Source organism: Martes martes (assembly GCF_963455335.1).
Source record: "Martes martes genome assembly, chromosome: 1".
In the NCBI taxonomy this organism is placed as follows: Eukaryota; Metazoa; Chordata; class Mammalia; order Carnivora; family Mustelidae; genus Martes; species Martes martes.
Window position 1 is genome coordinate 195,515,228 of NC_137888.1, and position 18,843 is coordinate 195,534,070.

At 49.7% G+C, this 18,843-nt stretch overlaps 1 protein-coding gene across 1 annotated transcript in view; it reads left to right on the forward strand.

Moving 5' to 3' along the window:
• Positions 1-5,380: 5,380 nt before the first annotated feature.
• The window catches only part of LOC308345259 (store-operated calcium entry regulator STIMATE), a 52,907-nt gene continuing 39,444 nt past the window's right edge, over positions 5,381-18,843 (forward strand). Inside the window, exon 1 of the mRNA XM_080807267.1 lies at positions 5,381-5,647. Coding sequence (XP_080663393.1) covers positions 5,488-5,647 — 160 coding nt within the window. The 5' untranslated portion in view covers positions 5,381-5,487. The remainder of the gene's footprint in view (positions 5,648-18,843) is intronic.

Sequence of the window (18,843 nt, forward strand, 5' to 3'; positions counted from 1 at the left end):
TGATCTTGGGGCAGAGGGTGCATAACTTACATAATTAAAGTTCCACAGAGCTCAGCAGTTAAGGCACTAGGCAAAGGGAGTTCCTTGGAGAAGATCAGTGTTTGTTTTATGTAGGGAAATGAGTTTTACTTCCTGTGAGGGGGAGTTGACCAAATGCAACAGTGAATACGTTAAGTTGTCTCTCTTTTGCCTTCTCCAAAACTATAGTTAAAGGGGGCGGAGCCCTGGAAAGGTGAAACTCACGGCCCTGAGTAGTCTCTAATCTGGATATAGTCAGGTCTCAGCCGGCTCCTCTGTACCGTGATTATCCAAGCTCAGCTTTCTCCTAGAGAGAAGCCAACTCTAAGTTGGTTTTCCCTTAATATTTCTTGCATTCTCATGGTGAGATGCAGTTTCTCAGGCAACTGCATGAAAGAATTATATACCCCCCCCCCACTCCCAGATATTAAATAAGAGAAGGTAATTGGGAAATTGGCACAGGGCTTTTTTTTTTTTTTTTTTAATACACAATTTAGACTCCATTTCCCTCATAAAGCTGCTGGGACATGGCTGGACAACGGTGACAGTCTGATTACTCTGATTCTGAAACAGATTTTGAACCTGATAATGACTCACCATGTTGGGGTAAAATGCTTATATAGTACACATGGATACATGAACTTTGTTTCTTAAAGGTTGATACCCTCTTAAATTTAAAGAGATACATTGTGAGGGGCTGCATTTATCTGAATTGCAGCCGGCGCCACAGCCGCCTGAGGTCACAGAGTTTTCCATGATCCATTTTTTTATTCTGTATTGACAAACTTGGAAACAGGTGAATGGACTGTGTAAGCCTCCTGGACCTTGAAGTTGACCGGCCGCTAGTAGCCTATGTGTGTGTTAGGGAAACCTTTTATTGTACATGAAGATTTGCTGTGACATTTTGACTGTATTTTGTGGGCTTCTGGGAACTATGCTATTTTCCTTTGTAAACTGCCCTCATCCTTCTCAGTTGAAGGAGAGTTAAGGTGTCTAATGCAGGGGATATATTACTGGGGCTTTACCTGTGTCTGCCTTTCTTTGGTGATGTAAGTGTCCCCCAGCATCTATGTTGTGGATACATGAGGTCAGGGAAAGATACTTAGCAACTCCTGGAAGAGATGGGCTTCTTGGTAAATATTTCTTGAATTACGATAGAGTTAGACATGGAAAACCAGCTCAGAGCTTGGCCTTTCTATGCCTCTTCTCCTGGAAGTAAAGTTATTCTCACTGTGAGAAAGAGGGCCTTGGACCAAAGTTTCCTGAGGACTTGAATATATTTTACTCACTCTTTTTTATTAATCCTGTTACTAATGTGGTACCTAAATACAGATTAAAAGCTTTAGGAGGACTTAGCTAGGGCAGGACTCAGAACCGTTCACTTCTCCCAAGCCAAAAAGTATTTCTGGGGGACACACAGAACATCAGGAAATTGTTAACAGTTGTTAAGAATTATCTAGATGGGAACTTTGGGAAAACTCACAGATACTTATATTTACTTGGCGCCTATCACCAAAGACTTGTATTGAAGACCCTGTTCACTGTTTTGATTGATGCCCACAGAAGCTCTGAAAGAGATGTTAGGAGCTTAGTCTCAACAGTGGAAACACGTACTAGGTTTGAACACTGGTCCTGTATACTAGGGATGGGTGTGTGTGTGTGTGTGTGTGTGTGTAAGTTTAAAAGAGTTCTATGTTATTTGGCCTTAGGAAGATGAAGGAAAAGACATCACTAACAAGTGAGGTATAAATCTTGGTGGCAACCAGGGACCCCCCTTTTAAAATTTGAATGTCTTTGGTCCTGGGTCCACCGTCAATAACCGCATGTCATGGTCATGATGCTTTCTCAGAAACCCTGTAGAACAAAGTCTCCGGCAAAGCCAAAAAGAAGTCAGTCCCTTTCATGCAATTGTAATTCTTCCATGACTTGATTTACTTTACCATGTTCTGTTAGTGAATTTTGATGACTCTCACCCCTTGTGTGAGAAGTATGTACTTTGAAAATTTGAATCTATCTAAGCAAGCCACCTATGGACTTGGAGTTTTGGCAGAAGAGTTCTAAACTCAAAGCCCAGTCCACAGATCTGGTTCTAAGCCTTCTTACTTGGAGTTTCCCCGTACTTGTCCCAGACCACGGAGGTAGCCTTGCTTCTGAGGGCAGCCTGCAGGGTGAAGATATAGGAGGTAGTGGGCAGTAAATGCCCTGGAGATTTTCTTGCTTCTGGTGTTTCAGAACGCTTAGATTTTTCACAAGAACCCGCAAAACCAGCAGGGGGTAATGGAGAAATAGGCCTAAAACTCCCCACCCCCCTTATGTCTCCTGACTTACCACACCATTTGGGTTTGTCCTGGTGCTATGGCCTCTCACAAGGCACGGTGATAAAAGAGAATCTACAGCTTTGGTGGACAAGTCCTCAACACCAGCAGTCAAGTGTGGACCCTGAGCTATTTGGGGACAAAGGATGATACCGTCATTGCCAGTGGGGTGCCTAGTCTCAGGATGTGTGGAAACTTGGTCCTGAGGGGTTTCTACACGGTTTAGTCAACCTAACTGCATGCCTAACTTGGCAGAATGGAGGTGGGCAAATAGTGCTGGAAGGATGAAGGTAGGCTTTGGGGGCAAATCAAATCACAAAGCAGATGATTGAAGGTCCTGTACAAAGTTTAGACAAAGCTAAAACTGGACAGTTCCTTATCTCCTTTTGTAAGAAGGCTCTAGGGAAGAGTAGTTTGAATGCTTCTTTTGAGATTTTTAAGCTTTCATTTATTTTCCTTTTTTTCTTCCTTTTTTTCTTTTTTGGTTGAATATTCTCTAAAGACAATCAGAGGCCTGCTAGGGTGGGACTTCTAGCTGGTTCCAGCACTGTCCTTGGGCCTGTTTCTGATACTAACTTGTTGGAACTGATGCACTTTGTTTATGCTAGCTTTTTTTTTTTTTTTTTTTTAAGCTGCTTGTTTGGAACAAAATGAAATGCATATTGCATTGTATCCTTCCTGCTTGCTGTTTTTCCTCTTAATTTTAAAAGTTATGTTTTGAGGGTAAAGTATAATTAAGGAGAAATATGCACAAGAATACCTATAAAATAACTCCCATCCAGTTTGATGGGTATAACTTCAAGGGATTAAAAAATAACTATTTTGGATGAATATTCTGGGTGGGCTTTTTGTTTTGTTTTGTTTTGTTTTGTAAATAAGAGTGTATAAGAACTTGTGGTATATTATAACAGTTTTAAGTGGTTGTAAGAATTAAAACACGTCTTAAGCTATGTTTAACTTCATTTGACAGCAAAGAAGACATCTTGGCCAGAGTAAATCCTTCAAAACTCATTCCAGTGGGGCTTCAGAATCATCTCTGAAAGGAGAAGAAAGTTCTTTCTACTTCAATAAAATGTACATTTCCAGAATTCTCCCCCCTCTCCTGCTGTCCAATCTTTACCCTCTGGATTTGGGTACTTTTTAACTGCAGTTCAGGAAAGGTAGGAAGAGCAGAATTTCCCTATAGCACCTTTGCTCCTGGCTTTGGGGAATCTTCCCCAGATCTCAGAAGAATGCTTCTCCTTTGTCTACATTTGCCTTGGTACAGCAGCAACGGGCCTTAAGGATCCTTCCACATCTGGGTGTGCAGAGCAGTGCTCTGTCAAAAACTTCATTCTTCAGCTCTGTGTGCAACTTTCCTTAAGCTGCCTGTATCTTCAATCAATTAACAGTCTTCTTATACCAGCCCACAGTCTCTCCTGCTTTAAGTACTCGTCTTCTCATCTGGTTCCCTCTGTTCATGGACTGTAACTGTTGAGTATCCCCATAAGAGACCTTCTTAGACTTAAAGACAGTAACGCAATTTTCCCTGGCCTATTTATTTTCTTAACCTGATTTTCTGTATTTTCCCATGGTCAATACTTGTGGAGAGTTTTAAATTTTATAAATTAAAATTCAGTTTAATTTAAAAAGTGTCGCCATGTTCTCTGTGCCAGGCACTACGTTGGAGTCAAGGGTGAATAAAAACCAGTACCCACACTCAGGTGTGGGACAGAGACGTGTACCGCCATCTATTGGAGCAGTTGGAGAAGTTCTAACAGAGCAGTAGACACAAGGTCACGGGGAATCCGGATGGGGAGAGGGAGGTTAGACGGGCCTCAAGCAGAGTAGCAGTTCATTCTGCAGGGAAAGGGAAGAGTGCTACATGCAGCTAGAATGCCATTTAAGACAGGAGCTGTGAAGTGCATCCTAAGAGAAGGGCTAGAGAATTGGCTCTAAAGAGCCAATAGCATTTTTGTTCTCTGGATAATCCAGTTAATTCCTGTTAACCCAGAAAGCTTTTGTAAGCGTTTAGCCCACTGGAATTCCGTGGTGGCTGTCTTTTAGGGAAATTTTCCCTAAATACAGTTTTTCTTGTTCTACAAATGTAGCCCGGTGTCTACTGGAGTGAATACCATGTGTATAGGGTCATCAAGTGGATGCAGCAGGAAGGCTAGGGACTGGAGAGCACCAGCAAGAGGTGTCTGGAGAAAAGCCGGAGGGGCTTGGGAAGTTCCATGAGACAATAGGGACTAGAGGCCCTGGTAGAGGGAGAGAGCTGGTTCCAAAGGGTCAAGGGTGGGAATAAACAGGCATGTGTGGAGGGAGGGGGTCCTTGGAGATTCCGCCGATTACCAACAATTTGGCTTTATGAAGCATGTTCAAAATTAACAAGACGGGGATATGTTGACATGTTTTCAGTATAAACCTTGTATATTTCTAAACGACAGCGATTGGATTAAAATGACCATTTACATAATGTTTAGGGAAGAAAAGTCAACTCTGGCCTGATTGACGAAGATAAGCTTTTGGCCACAATATTCGTACTAACAAGGAAAGTAGAAGGACGCCAAACGTCTGGATGGGAAGGAATATGCCTGTGTGCAGAGTCTCGGTTTATTTTCCTCACCGCCTCCTTCAGGATAATCTAGGCTGCTGACTGAAAATGTAGATGATTCCGCCCTGTCTCGGAACTACTGAATCGGAATCTGAGGGTGGAATCCAGGAGTATTTTTAATAAATTCTGCAGGGTGTGAGGGCTTCATCTTGGAAAGGAAAAGAATTTAGTCGCAGATGGTCCCGGGCTCCTGCCTTTCCTATGTGGAGCTCGGCGAGGGTAGGGTGGAGGAGGAGAAGGGGGTGCCTCGGGCTCACCTGCCCCGCTCTACCTGCGGCCTGGACGCACGGCCCCGCCCCCACGCCCGTCCGGAGCCCCGCCCATGGTGGGGAGGGGAGAGCCGGAGAGGCCGAGGCCCGCCCCCACGCCCGGCCGAGCCAATCAGGCGCTGCGGTCTCAGACGTCGGGTTACGCGCGGCGGCGAGTGGGCCGCGGGGCGGAGGTACCGGCTCCCGGCTTGGACTCCCGGCCCGGAGCTCGGCGGCGCGGCCCCCGCAGGCAGCGAGGCCGGGCGGGCGGGCTGGCCGCGGCGCCCCGCGCCCTTCCGCCAGGCCCGCCATGCAGGGTGCCGCCGGGAACGCGAGCCGCGGGCTCCCGGGCGGGCCGCCCTCCACCGTCGCGTCCGGGGCGGGCCGCTGCGAGAGCGGCGCGCTCATGCACAGTTTCGGCATCTTCCTGCAGGGGCTGCTCGGCGTCGTGGCCTTCAGCACATTGATGCGTGAGTCCGGGACCCCCGCCCCTCCTGAGGCCCTGTGGGACCACCGCAGGCCCAGCCCCGCCTTGGAGACCCTCCTGCCAGAAGAGTTAAGGCCTGGGGCCCCGGGCCCTTTGGCTCGGGTGCCTTCTGTCCGCGAGCGCAGGCTGGGCATTCCCGGACTAGCGGGAGCTCCCTCCCCCGACCTAGGGTCCTGAGTCCCTCGCCTTATCGAGACAGCCCTTAGTCAAGGGTCACTCGTTCTCTCCTGCAGCCCGCACACGCCTCTCTTCCGATGTAACTGCCTAAAACTCCCCCTCCTGCTACCTTGTCATCGCGAATTAAGGCTACTCTACTTTCCAGCCTGGGGTCATGAACCCCCAGCTGGAATAATCCTTTGTGCCCCCTCACAGAGCCTTCCTAGTCTCCCCTTCGCCCTTTGAACCCGCATCCTTAAATTGCCAGTCTGATGCTGGGCTTTTTCCTGCTCCTTCACTCCGCAAAGATTTGCTGACTTCCCTTGGCTTTTAAATCCCGCTCCTTTGCAGTACCTGGATGGTAAGGCCATGCACTGCCTTCCCAGTACTACTTCCTCCTGCCTCGCTTCCCCCACCTTTGCCCCAGCTTTATTTTCTGTTTGGGCTGGAGCAGGACCCACCCAGACTGCCTTCTTCCCCGCTGCTCCTCTTTCCCCTCTTTACTTCCTGAACAGGTCCACCTGTTCCATCTCTGTCCCAAGCTTTCCTAATTAAGTTGCATCTCAAGCCTCCCCTGGCTATTCCCCTGCCCAACCCACTCTATTACTCGTATTTAAAGTTTCCTTCCTTTCCGTGAGACTCGGGCAACCTAGTGGCTTAGTGAAGGATGCTGCTCAGAGGGTCTGGGAGGTCACAGAATCCCTGTGCTAAGTCCCTGGGGGCCCTTTCTTGAGAATTTCCTGATGGAAAAGAAAGCCCCAGATGGCCCCTCTTGAAAACTGGAAGTTCCACCGTAGTTGTCAGGTGCACCGTGCATTTTGGGGTTGTGTTGTTTTCTTGGTGCACATCCTTCCCTTGATTATAGTAACAGGAGGCTTCAGTTGCCTGTGGGCCTAGGAGCGCCCCTATGATTGCATCCTGGAGGAAGGAAGGGTTACAACGATCTGTACAGAGGCATTAATTCCAGAATGACAGGATCTTAGTACTTCCCCACTGTGCTCACATGGGCAGAGTGGAAGTTTCTGCAGAAAGTATGCTTCTTTGCACTGGGGACAGATCCCGCAGCTATGTGCATTTGTCTTCTAAGGTGGACTTGCTGGAGTTACAGCTTTGCTTGTCCTAACACGGGGCTTGCTTGAGCGAGTTCTCCCAGGCTTCACGCAGGTAACCCCAAAGAGGCTGTTCTTGGAGGACACCTTCTGGTTGCCTGGCCTTGGTAAACCTTACCCCAAGTGCCCGACTGTGTATGTTTGCCACTCTTTCTTTCCTTTTTAGTTTCTACTTTCCTTGCTATTTTCACAGCTGAACAAATACCTACTTGTTCCCACAGTAATAATTTGTGATGACTTAGCCAAAATCAGCTGCCGACTCGGGGGCATAAACTGTATGTGTGTGTTTTCAAGACACTGTGTGTGGGTCTCCCCTCCCCTCCCACTTCTGTTTCCCCCAGCTGGCCTTCCTTTCTCTCTGAAGGACCTACAGGCTTACTTTGCATTCTGTTCCCTAACTTATGATTTCCTAGCCTAGCTCTGGCTATTTCCGTGGATTTGATTGCTGCTGATGGCCCCATTTACTCCTGAGGCATTGAACTCGCGGTTCAGGGAGGGAAATGTGGTTATGAGGGGGCAGAGTTGCTCGCTGCTGAGAAGTGTCCCAGGTTGCCTGTGTTCAGAGTGATGGCGCTGGCCCTGGAGTCTTCAGGGACATAACTCACTTTGCTTAATCTTCAGCGTGAGCACGTGTGCAAACCCCTCTGCGGTGGGTGCTTTCTGTATGCAGAGACCAGACTACCCAGCGTCCTTTTACTCAGTGTAAGCCTAGACGTGGAGGGTGCCTGTGGCAATGGGCGTCGATTCCTGGGACAGTGATGAGGACGGTGGAAGGGTGAGAACCCTGTCTGCGTTTGCTGATCTCTTCAACTTGTCGGTTCTGTTCTGAGAACGGTGGGGCTTTCCCCTTTGGCACTGCGGGGGTGAGGAGGGAATCTCTCAGGGGCTGCTGCATCACATTTTGCAGTGACTTTGCTGGGGACGAGGGAAGGGGGAGGTGCTCTCTAGGAAGTGCACGTGTGAGCAGTTCGGTTTGCCCGGGCTTTGTCTTCCCAGACACAGCGTCGGTTCCCCAGTCAGGCACGGCTGCTGGCAAGAGGCCAGGCTCCCGTGATAGGTGTCCCGCTTGCTACTCTTGAGGGACATCTCGGTGTGTTAAGATGAGACCACCCCATCCTTCATCAGTTCCACTGTTTTCTTTGTCGAGCATAGGTTATTATTTTTTTATTTTCTTAAGATTCCATTTATTTATTTGACAGTGAGAGAGAGAGAGAGAGAGCGAGCACAAGTAAGCAGAGCGGCAAGCAGAGGGCGAGAGAGAAGCCGGCTCCCCGCTGAGCAGGGAGCCAGATGCTGGACTCGATCCCAGGACCCTGGAACCACGACCCGAGCCAAAGGCAGATGCTCAGCCAACTGAGCCACCCAGGGGCCCCCATCGAGCGTATTTTAAATAGCAGTCATCTCTCCTGAGCAATTTAAGTTAACCTCTTTGGGGTCACAGTCTGTTCCCTCCTGGGTGCTTTTGTGCCCCCCTCCCCCACCTCAGCCATGGGCTCATTGGCTCTCTCCTCTGACAGGTCCCCTGTCCTGCGGGCAGGTACTGTTCCATTTTTCTGTCAGACCAGCTCTGTTCCTTTGGCTGCACCCCCTTCCCTGCCAGACAGGCTGAGGCATTTTTCATCACTTCACATCCCTGAATTCAGTGAATCCTCGGACTGGTGTCTTTATGATTTTTTTTTTTTTCTGCACAGAAAAATCACTTTTTTCTCCATTTACAGGTGGTTGTGTTTTTTGCCCTAGAGGGTTTTGTCCTGGAGGAAGACTTCACATATGTATACTCGTGTGTGTGTGTGTGTGTGTGTGTGTGAGAGAGAGAGAGAGAGAGAGAGGATTTTGATTCTCACGAGGATTTCTCATGCTGGTGCTTGCTCTGTGTGGGGGTTTTCAGTTGGTCTCAGTCGAGACGGCCGAGAGTTAAGAATGCCAGGTGATGTATGTAGCCTTTCTTCAAGCTGTGTGAACACACAGACCCTCCCCAGCCGGCATCCGCGGGCATGTCGTAGCGTCAGCTAAGACATGGCAGCATGTCTCACCTCCCTAAGCAGTGAGCTTCCTAGAGGCTTCACTTGTAAGGAAAGCTGAACCCACTCGGAGGCAAGCTTGTTACAAAGGGACTTCCCAGTCGGGGTCCTCCGGGTTCTCTGGGACATCAGCATAAAGCATTGGTGTCTGAGGAGAAAGAAACGCTTTCAATGAAGGAGCTTGTCATGACCCGCCTGCTGAACAGTCCATCTGGTTTTGGTGGCTTTATCTCTAGTCTGTGACGCGATGAAGTCACTCAGGCCCGAGTCACAGCACACCCAGAGCTCAGCACCCTGTTCCGCTGCAGGGCCGTGGCCCACCTGTCAGCCAAAGGTCGGTGTCAGGCAGCGTGTGTGTTGGCATTCGGGAGTGTTGACTCTCAGGACGTGTTGTGCACAACAAACACCAGCCTCCTTCACCCTGCACAGAGCTCTGGGCTGCAGTATAGACAGAATCGGTTTTTAACACAAGCGGTTTGAGAGCTTGGATAGACCTACCTGCCTGTTTTCGTGTTACAAATGTGGGGATTAGCCGGCTGGGAGAGCATGTCGGTGTTTCACAAAAATTGAGAAATGAGAGTTTTCCTGAGACCCAGAGGTACATCACACACCAGTCTGGCCAGCTTTGAAATCTCAATCTCATACTAGAGTCGCTTTTTTTCTCACACGGTGAACCGGCCTCCCTGTGTCTTCAGTACACACAGACCTGCGGGGGCCACCCTTCCTGGGGTCCCCTCTCCCTACCCTATCCCAGTCTTTACCTCACAAAATGTCAAACATCCAGGAAAGAAGAGAAATAATACAGTGATAATACAATATCAGCCATCCACCTAGATTCAGAAATTGCTCATGTTTTGCCACATTTATCTCTTTATACTTTTTTTTTTTTTTTTGCCAAACCATTTGAAGATACTTTGTAGCCAGGATCCCACTTCACCCTTAAGACCTTCCAGTCAAGTCTTCTGAGAAGGGGTACAGTCTTCTGCATAATCACAGCCTAGTGATCCTGCCTAAGAACATGTATACCTCCACGAGGTCACCTGACAGCTAGCCCATAGTCACACTTGCCCACATGCCCCATGTCTCTCAGAGCTGGGGCCTTTAAAAACCGTGAGTGGTCAAGGGCCACATGTTGTGTTAGTTGTGCTTTGAAGTCATTTTTACTGTAGAACAACCTCCCCCTACATTCACTCACACACACTTTTTCCTTTTTCTTTTTTTTTTTTTTTTAATGACATTGCTGTTCTGAAGCGCACTGGCCCATTGTCAGGTGCCGCGTCTTGTGTTCTGGACTTGTCTGGGTATTTCCTTGTGGTGGTGTGTGAGCTGTTTCACAGACCCCTGTGTTCCCTGAGTTCAGTCTGGGAAAGGTTTTAGATTCAGGTAATCTTTCTTACAGCAGGAGCTATAGGCAGTGCTGTGTGCTTCCTAGTACAGCATACCAGGCTGCATGTGACCTCAGGCGGCCCTGCTATCAGTAACAGTTAAGGTCATCACCTGTTGGAAGGGTGAAGGTCTCTGGATCTCTCCCTTGTAAAGGTACTTTCCCCTTTGCAGTGAGTAAATCATTTCTGGGGGGCTTATCCCTTGAGATCGTGGGAATATCCTGTTCCCCAGTAACTTTTCACTCAGTGGTCACCTGACAGAACAGTGGGACACATTGGTGGCCGCCCTGGAGCTGGAGCTCAGGAGAGAAGGCACCTGTCTCTGGGCCCGGCACCCAACACTCAGTAAATACCGGTTTCCTTTGCTCCCTCCGGAGTGCCAGCCAAAGCTGAGGAAGAACATCCCTTCTTCTGTCCCAGGCTGGTATTGTGCCCACAGGGGAAGGGAGGACGGCCAATATTAGCGTGGCAGCTGGTTAGGAATCTTTATTTTTAGAGAGTTTTCAGGGTTTCTAAACACTGATTTATCTGGTAGCATGTATCCATAATGGTGATCTCCTCTATTTATAGTAAAACTTAATTAATTTGGAGTGAAATCAGGCCAGAGGGAGTTGTCTGAATTAAAGGACAGTCTGGGTTGTAGAATAATTTAATGAAATGCATTTTTAGCCTTCTAAATACCTCTGTTTGTCAAGCGTTGCCCTATAGGGGCCTATCCAGCCTCCACCGCTTTAATGATCTGTTTAAAATCCTTCGCAATTAGTATAATATTTGCATGAAGATGAAGTCTCTTTGAAGGAATTTTACAGGTGGTTAAAAATAGCAGGCTCCCTGGCTCTGAAACCAATCGGACCTGGCTTCCATTTCTGCTTCTGCCTCCCTGTGCCCTTGAGTAGCCTACCTGTATTTCCCGACTGTTCTGTTTGCTCCCCAGAAGGATGGAAATAATAATTTTCCTGGGACTGTGGGGATTAGGAAGAATGTAAGGAAGCTGGGATCAGTATCTGGCACGTGTCAGGCCCTCAGCAGGGGCCTAACACAGAGGGGGGTGACGTTATCCTTATTGTTACAGTATTTGCATTGAGAATCCCATTGAAGATCTTGAGTAACTTGTTTTCTGAATTAGGTTAAACATTTCCCTTGCTATCTTGTTTGCACAACATCTGTACCTTTTAACATCTTTGCCTTTAGCCCTCCTTTCGTGGACTGCATAATAGTAGAAAACTTGAACACAACCAGCACAATGCTGGTGAATTCCAAATCAGCTTGTACCCAGAGCAGGTGGCTTTTAGTAGAGGTAATGCTCTCTTTCCTGGGGCGCCTGGGTGGCTCAGTGCGTTGAGCCTCTGCCTTTGGCTCAGGTCATGATTCCAGGGTCCTGGAATCGAGACCCGCATCAGGCTCTCTGCTCAGCGGGAAGCCTGCTTCCCTTCTCTCTGCCTGCCTCTCTGCCTACTTGTGATCTCTCTCTGTGTCAAATAAATAAACAAAAATCTTAAAAAAAAAAAAAAGCTCTCTTTCCTTCACCTAACCCTGATCTGTTTTCACCTACAGAGTGTCGCCTGGGCATTGAGAGGGCAGCCTGGTTACAGGTGCTTGACCTGCGTCCCAGGCCCTGGCCTTCTCTGCCCCCGCAGATGTCAGGGCGTGGTGCTGGCCCCTAGAACCCATGTCCTTCCTGAAGCTTGCTCTGTACCCAGTCCCCACTGTGCTGGCTCCTGTGCCTGGCACTTGACTACTTCGCAGGCACCCTGGAGAGAACCAGGACAGTGAACACGGGCCTGGTTAGTAGGTGTAGAGCTGAAATGGAAGCCAGGCCCAGCAGACTCCAGACCCTCCTAACCACTTCCCCTGCCTGCCCTCCTTGGGCCCCTTTCCACACAGGTGCACTCTCTGAGGACCCTAAGCCCTCGCTGCTTCACCTCATTTTTTTCCCATTCAAACAACTCTGATTGTCTTTCTTAATAATTTTTTTTTATGTCCAAAGTGTTTCAGACGGTTTTATGGCTCTTGATAGCATGAAAGTAGACATTTGAAATGACTTACGAGTCATTTTGTGCATGTCTGAGCTCTACCTGAGGTGCGCTCTTCCAGCCTGGGCCTTTGTGCGGGTTCTTCCCGGCTGCTTGAGGACGGCCATCCCGGCTGGGGACTGAGCCTCCTGGAGCACCAGGGAGGGAGCATAGCTGAGTCGGTTCCGTAGATGCTGAGGAGGCTCTGCACGGCTCTCAGTGTTCTCAGGTCATCTGCTGCTTTTCACAGCTTGTTTCCCTGGTGGTGCAGGAGTGTGGCTGACAGCCTTGGGTTGGGGAGAACCCTGAAGTTATCCTTTTCCTCTCGGATGCGTAGAGGTGGTCTGGGAGCCTCTCAGACTACTCCACTACTGGAAAGTGTTCCGTCTAACCCCAGCTTTTCCAACTTGGCACTGCTGGCATTGGGGCCAGATAATTCTTTGCTGCGGGGGCTGTCCTGTGCATTGTCAGGGGTTCAGCTGCGTCCCTGGCCTCTCCCCACCGGGTGGCAGATGTACCTCACCCCCAGGCTGAAACAGATAAAAATGTCTACAGACACTGCCCAGGGTGTCCTGGGGCAGGGGCAGAGTTGTCTCTGTTGAGAACTGCATTTATTCAGTTTGGGGGTGACACAGCGCACTCTCAGGGGAGCCCTAGAGAACAGATTTGGTCAGTATGTGCCCCTGAAGGATGAGAGCAGCGCCCTGGCAGGGCTTGTGAAGGGCCTGGCTGCTGTCTCGACGGAGGACTGCCGAGACCTGCATCCCAGCCTCCAGGGGCTCTTGGCTGGAGTGGGCTGCCCGGACAGTACGCAGGTGGTGGTGGATTGCTTGCAGCCGGGGAAGCGTCCATGGGGGAGCCCTTCTCCAGCACAGCACGGTCGGGGGGTGGGGGCAGCAATGCCAAGGGGGCCACAGGGAGTGGTGAGAGCCAGGGGCCACAGGAGGTCATGAGCAGGGCGGTTGTCTGGGGGCCTGGAGAGCATGGGACAGAGGCTCCAGGAAGAGGCTTCGAGACAGCCTTCCTGTTCAGTTGCGGGCCCCTTGTCCTACAGCTTGGCGCTTATAAAGGAGGGTGAGTTCAATTATTGGGTGGCAAGTCAGCTTCTGCCTTTACCTTGTGCTCCTTTTGGACTGTTTCTCTGCCAACGTTTCCTTTGAAGCAGCTTTATCGGGTTCCTTTTAGATCTCATGGTGCCCCCCAAGGAACCGGCCATCCAGCTCCAGAGACATCGCCACTAGCTCGTAGAGGGAGCAGCTCGGGCCCGTGAACTGGCTCTCGCTGGTGGCCGTCTGCGCTGCACCCAGGTGTGGAGGAGGCAGGGCTCCAGCCTGGGTTCTGGACAGCAGCCAGGACGGGCGAGGCCTGGTCTACGAGCATGGTCCCAGGCTTTGGTGGGCTGGGGCTCTGCTGAAGAACGTCTCTTAGGAGAAGGCCAGGTGTGAGCACATTCTGGAAATCCTGTACCTACCCCAGCAGGATGGTCAACCCCTGACATCACCTTTGTGACTATGATGAGAAGAGTTCTAACTTGGGTTACTGCAATCCTATCTTAGCAAATGACAGGTCCTCCCATGTTTCCTTTGAGTTAGAGGGTCCACTTCATCCTAAAGGGCGTGTTGTGCCACCATCAGGCTCCACTCGAGCTGCTTTGTGTGAGGCTGGGTCTTACCTGGGGCGTGCTTGGGGTGGGGGCGTGGGGTGGCACGCAGGGGTAGGAGAGATAGAGTCACTATGCTGGCCGGGGCACTCAGCTGTTGTTGTCTTGTTGACTCTAAAATATCTTTGAAAGGGGCGCCTGGGTGGCTCAGTGGGTTGGGCCGCTGCCTTCGGCTCGGGTCATGATCTCAGGGTCCTGGGATCGAGTCCCGCATCGGACTCTCTGCTCAGCGGGGAGCCTGCTCCCCTCTCCCTCTCTCTGCCTGCCTCTCTGCCTGCTTGTGGTCTCTCTCTGTCAAATAAATAAATAAAATCTTTAAAAAATAAAAATAAAAAAATAAAATATCTTTGAAAGACTTGGTGTTGAGTATCTATGGCTTTTCCTATACCCAGTCAGTGGTAGGTGTCAAGAGCTTTCACAGTTTGTCTTTAGTTTTCTCTTTCATGGACCAAGTTGTATGCCCAGTAGCTCGGGATAAAAGCAGAACTAACCTTATATTTTGTATATGTTCACCTTTCTCAGAATGCTTTTCTTTCCCCTCCCCCCTGCTTTTGTTCTAGTCCCTGGGCTCCTCTAGCCTCTCTTTTTTTTAATTTTTAAAAAAATTTTTTGTGTGTGTGGTTTTATTTATTTGAGAGAGAGCAAGAGCAGAGAGAGCAGAGAGAGAAGGAGTAGGTGGAGAAGGAGACGCAGACTCCCTGCTGAGCAAGGAACCCGACATGGGGCTCGAGCCCAGAACCCTGGGATCATGATCTGAGCTGAAGGCAGAGGCTTCACTGACTGATCTACCCAGGCTCTAACCGCTTAAGCTCATCAGTGTTCCTTATGGGCTTTTCTGCTTGCTTGCTTTCTTTTTTTTAAAGATTTTATGTATTTATTTGACAGAGAAAGAGAGAGCACAAGTAGGCAGAGTGGGAGGGTGAGGGAGAAGCCGGCTCTCTGCTGAGCAGGGAGCCTGACGTGGGACTCAATCCCAGGGCCCTGGGATCATGAACTGAGCTGAAGGCAGCCGCTTAACCGACTAAGCCACCCAGGCGTGCCCCACTTTCTGTTTTCTTAGAAGACATTTCTTAGAAGACATTTTCACTTAATAACATGGAAAATGAGAGGTGAGGTGCTGGCATTGTCTCAGTTTCACAAGCTGGTGACTCCATCCTGCAGGAGCCGGGCACACCACCTCTCTTGCCCAGACCCGAGGGCCCTGTCCGCATCTTGGCCGAGGCGGCGTCAGAGGGCGAGAGCAGGTTTTCTATTTGGGTGGGGATTTGGGGCCCAAAACATTTGTGGGTTGTTCCGATGCAGCAGACTTGAAGATTGTGGGTCTGCTGTTTTCACTGCTGCTCCCACCCTCTCTGAGCCCTGCAGGGAACTGGGGTCCAGAAGTCTGGGAAGGAGAGGCTGATGACGAGGGGCGCGTGCTGGGGTCCTGCCGACACAGTGGAGGAGGTCTGCATGAATGTGTTTTCTCTGTCAAGAACCCTGGTTTGTAATTCTATCCCCAGATTTCTCTGTCAGAAATCTGATCAATTGCTGGCAAAAAAAAAAAAAAAATTGCTTTATGAAAGGAGAGTTAAGAAGAATATTAGATTGCCTCTCAGACCACTCAGCAGATTATGTATGGATTTGTCTTTTTCAGCGTGTTAAGGTAAATAACTTACTAATACCCCAGATAAGTAAAAACGTCTTCGGGAAAAGAGCCAACAAACACACTGTGGTCTTGCTGTGGACCACCATAGTTCAGGGGCCACTGCTGTGGATAGGATGATATGCGCGGTGGCAGCTGTGTTATAGTGAGCTTGTTCCCCCCAAAGTGGAGGTTTTCAGGTTGGGCCAGCGTGGACATGGCTTAGGCTGGATTTCGGTCTGCGCTGATGTGAGTGAGGCACAAGGGTGAGGACAGGATGTGATGGGCGGGTTGCTCTCTGAAGGTGTTCATACCGGGGAACCATGGGACCTTACCAAGGAGCTCCTCTGTCCTCACTCACAGTGGCCATAGCTACCAGGAGTCCTTCTTTGCCTTGAACTAAGGTGCTGTCCTGACGTCTTGCAGGACAGCCAGGCTCCGGAGCCTGCCCTCCTTTTCCTCTTTCTCTGCTGTAGACAGCACCACCCCCATGGTCTGCCTTGTAGCCTGGACCAAGAACAGCTATGTTCTGGGACACTGGATGTGGCCATGTGCCCCAAGGCTACTCTTCTCCTGGCCCCTGCACCTGCCGAACCTGTTCCTGCCTCTTCCCCTTACCCACATCTCTCTTGCCCCTGAATGTTTTTCTCCTTCCTCCCCACCTAGCCACATCCTCCTCTGCTTCCAGGAAACTTCCCCCAGTGACCTTAGCCCATACGGTTATGTTGCAGGACAGACAGTCTGTATTGCACAGGTATGACCTCTGCCTCTCCCTTGGCCTGATCTGGCTTAAGGGCCAAGATGGTGCCTGTGCAGTGCTGGGTGTTCCCCACCTGGAGGCTGGTCTTGGGATAGTTCCTCAGCCTTTCTTTGTCTTTCTTGGCCTTGACACTTTTGAAGAGTACAGGCCCGTGGTTTTGTAGAATGTCCCCGATGGGGTTTGTCTGATGTTTCTTCATGATTCCATTCAGGTTACATGTGATCTTCTCAGTGCGTGGGACCCCCATGGCACCTAACATGGGTTTTTCCCAGTACTGGTGGAGTTCTCTTGATGACTGCGGTCAGGTGGTTCCCCCAGGTCTGTCCACTGTGAAGTTAACATCTTTCCCTTTGTAATTACTAAATTGCGAGGGCGTATGTTGAGAATGTGTAAATGTAGGTTCTGTTTTCAGTCTTCTTGTAAAGCCTCTCCTGGCGGAGGTCAGAGCCACAGGCTCTGAGGGATTTTGGCTGAAGGAGCCTTGGCCTGTTTGATTTGGCGACAATACTGGGTCACACAGTGTAGTGCCTATTATGTGTCAAGCCCTATAAGTACCTTATAAACGTTAACTCATTTATTTCTCACATCAGCCACCTGAAGCGGGTATTCCTCTTATCCTGTTGTATATCTGGGGAAACTGAGGCACAGAGAGTTTAAGTGAAGTGTCTCAGGTTGTGGCAGCCTCTAAGTAGAATACTGGATTCAGTGCCGGGGCTCCCCACTGCTCCGCCTGCCTGCTGTGTGCAGGGTTCACATGTAGTTTGTGACATAGGGATGCTGCTTCTCTAACCTCGGTGGACTTCCTGTCGCCTCTGCACATGGACCGCTTCAATGCCATCAGGTTACATTGTCTCTCACCTGCTTGGTTTTTCACTCAGAGCATCATTGCAACACTTCCGTAGGCCTGGCAGGTGCACCAGGAAAAAGCCAAAGGCTTTTCCTTTTGAGATTGGAGTCCAGGACTTGTTGAAGTCAGAGCAGTCTATCCCTTGTGGCTAAATGTGGCATTTGAGCCTCTACAAAAGTGGGTGAAGAGACTTTTGCCAGTGAAGGAGTCGGTGGTATAGAACTTGCTCTTCTTCTAGAAGCAACCAGAAAACATACAAAACAACTGTTTGTAGGCATTGGGCGAAAGGTGTCTCAGAATAATGGTCCCTGAGGGACCAAAAATGATAAGGTAGGCCCTGTGGTCTCCTCTGAAACGTTCTGCCGGAGGCAGTTTCCAGAGCTCAGAGCGGTGAGGAAGAGCCCACGCAGAGCCCAGCGGCCTGGCCAAGTTGAGGAGGCAGAGTTGAGTAAGCCAAGGCAGTCGGAATTACCAGGGACAATATGGAGAAAAAGGAGCTACCTGGACGAAGAGCCCTAGAAATTTGCTCAGCGGTCTCCTCAAGTCTCTTTCTGCACGAGTCTGTACGTGCGTGAGGAGAGCCTCAGGGCAAAGCCAAGGACAGCTGCTGGGAAGCTGGGAGCTGAACTGCTTCTAGTGTTCTGTGCAGTTAGACGTGAGACCCTGCTGGACACCAGGGGCGTTTGGTAGACGCCTCTGAAGATCCTCCTCCTCTGAGAAAGCTGCTCTCAAACTCTCAAACTCCCTGCCTACCCAGGCGAGAGGGGCGCACCACTTGGAAACAAGCCTGATACTGTACACAGAAACAGCAGAACTACAGCGCAGATCTGGATGTGGAAGTGGAAACTGTAATAGGAGACAGTCTTTGTGACGTTGGGATAGGCAGAGGTTTCTTAGGACACAAAAAGCTTGAACTGTTACCAAAAAAAAAAAAAAAAGAGGGGCGCCTGGGTGGCTTAGTGGGTTAAGCCTCTGCCTTCGGCTCAGGTCATGGTCCCAGGGTCCTGGGATCGAGCCCCGCATCGGGCTCTCTGCTCGGCAGGGAGCCTGCTTCTCCCTCTGCCCCTCCCCCTGCTCATGGTCCCTTACCACCCACCAAATAAATAAATAAATAAAATTTTGGGGGGTGAAGTTAGGCCTACATCTAAACTAAGGATTTCTGACCTTCAAAACATACTGTAAAGAAAAGGAAAAGGTAAGCCACAGATTGGGAAAGACTGTGACAAGGCCTTGCATCCAGAACAGGTAGAGAATTCTCACAACTCAGTTGAAAGTCAACGTGATTTAATGATAGGAAAGGATCGGAATAGACGTTTCTCTAAAGAAGATACACAGTTGGCCAGTGAGCACAGGAGAGGATGTTCAGTATCACTAGTGATCAGGGACTTGCATGTTAATTTTTTTTTTAATTTATTTATTTGTTAGAGCGAGCGAGCACAGGCAGACAGAGTGGTAGGCAGAGGCAGACGGAGAAGCAGGCTCCCTGCCGAGCAAGGAGCCCGATGTGGGACTCAATCCCAGGACGCTGGGATCACGACCTGAGCTGAAGGCAGCCGCTTAACGAACTGAGCCACCCAGGCATCCCAGGACTTGCATGTTAAGCAA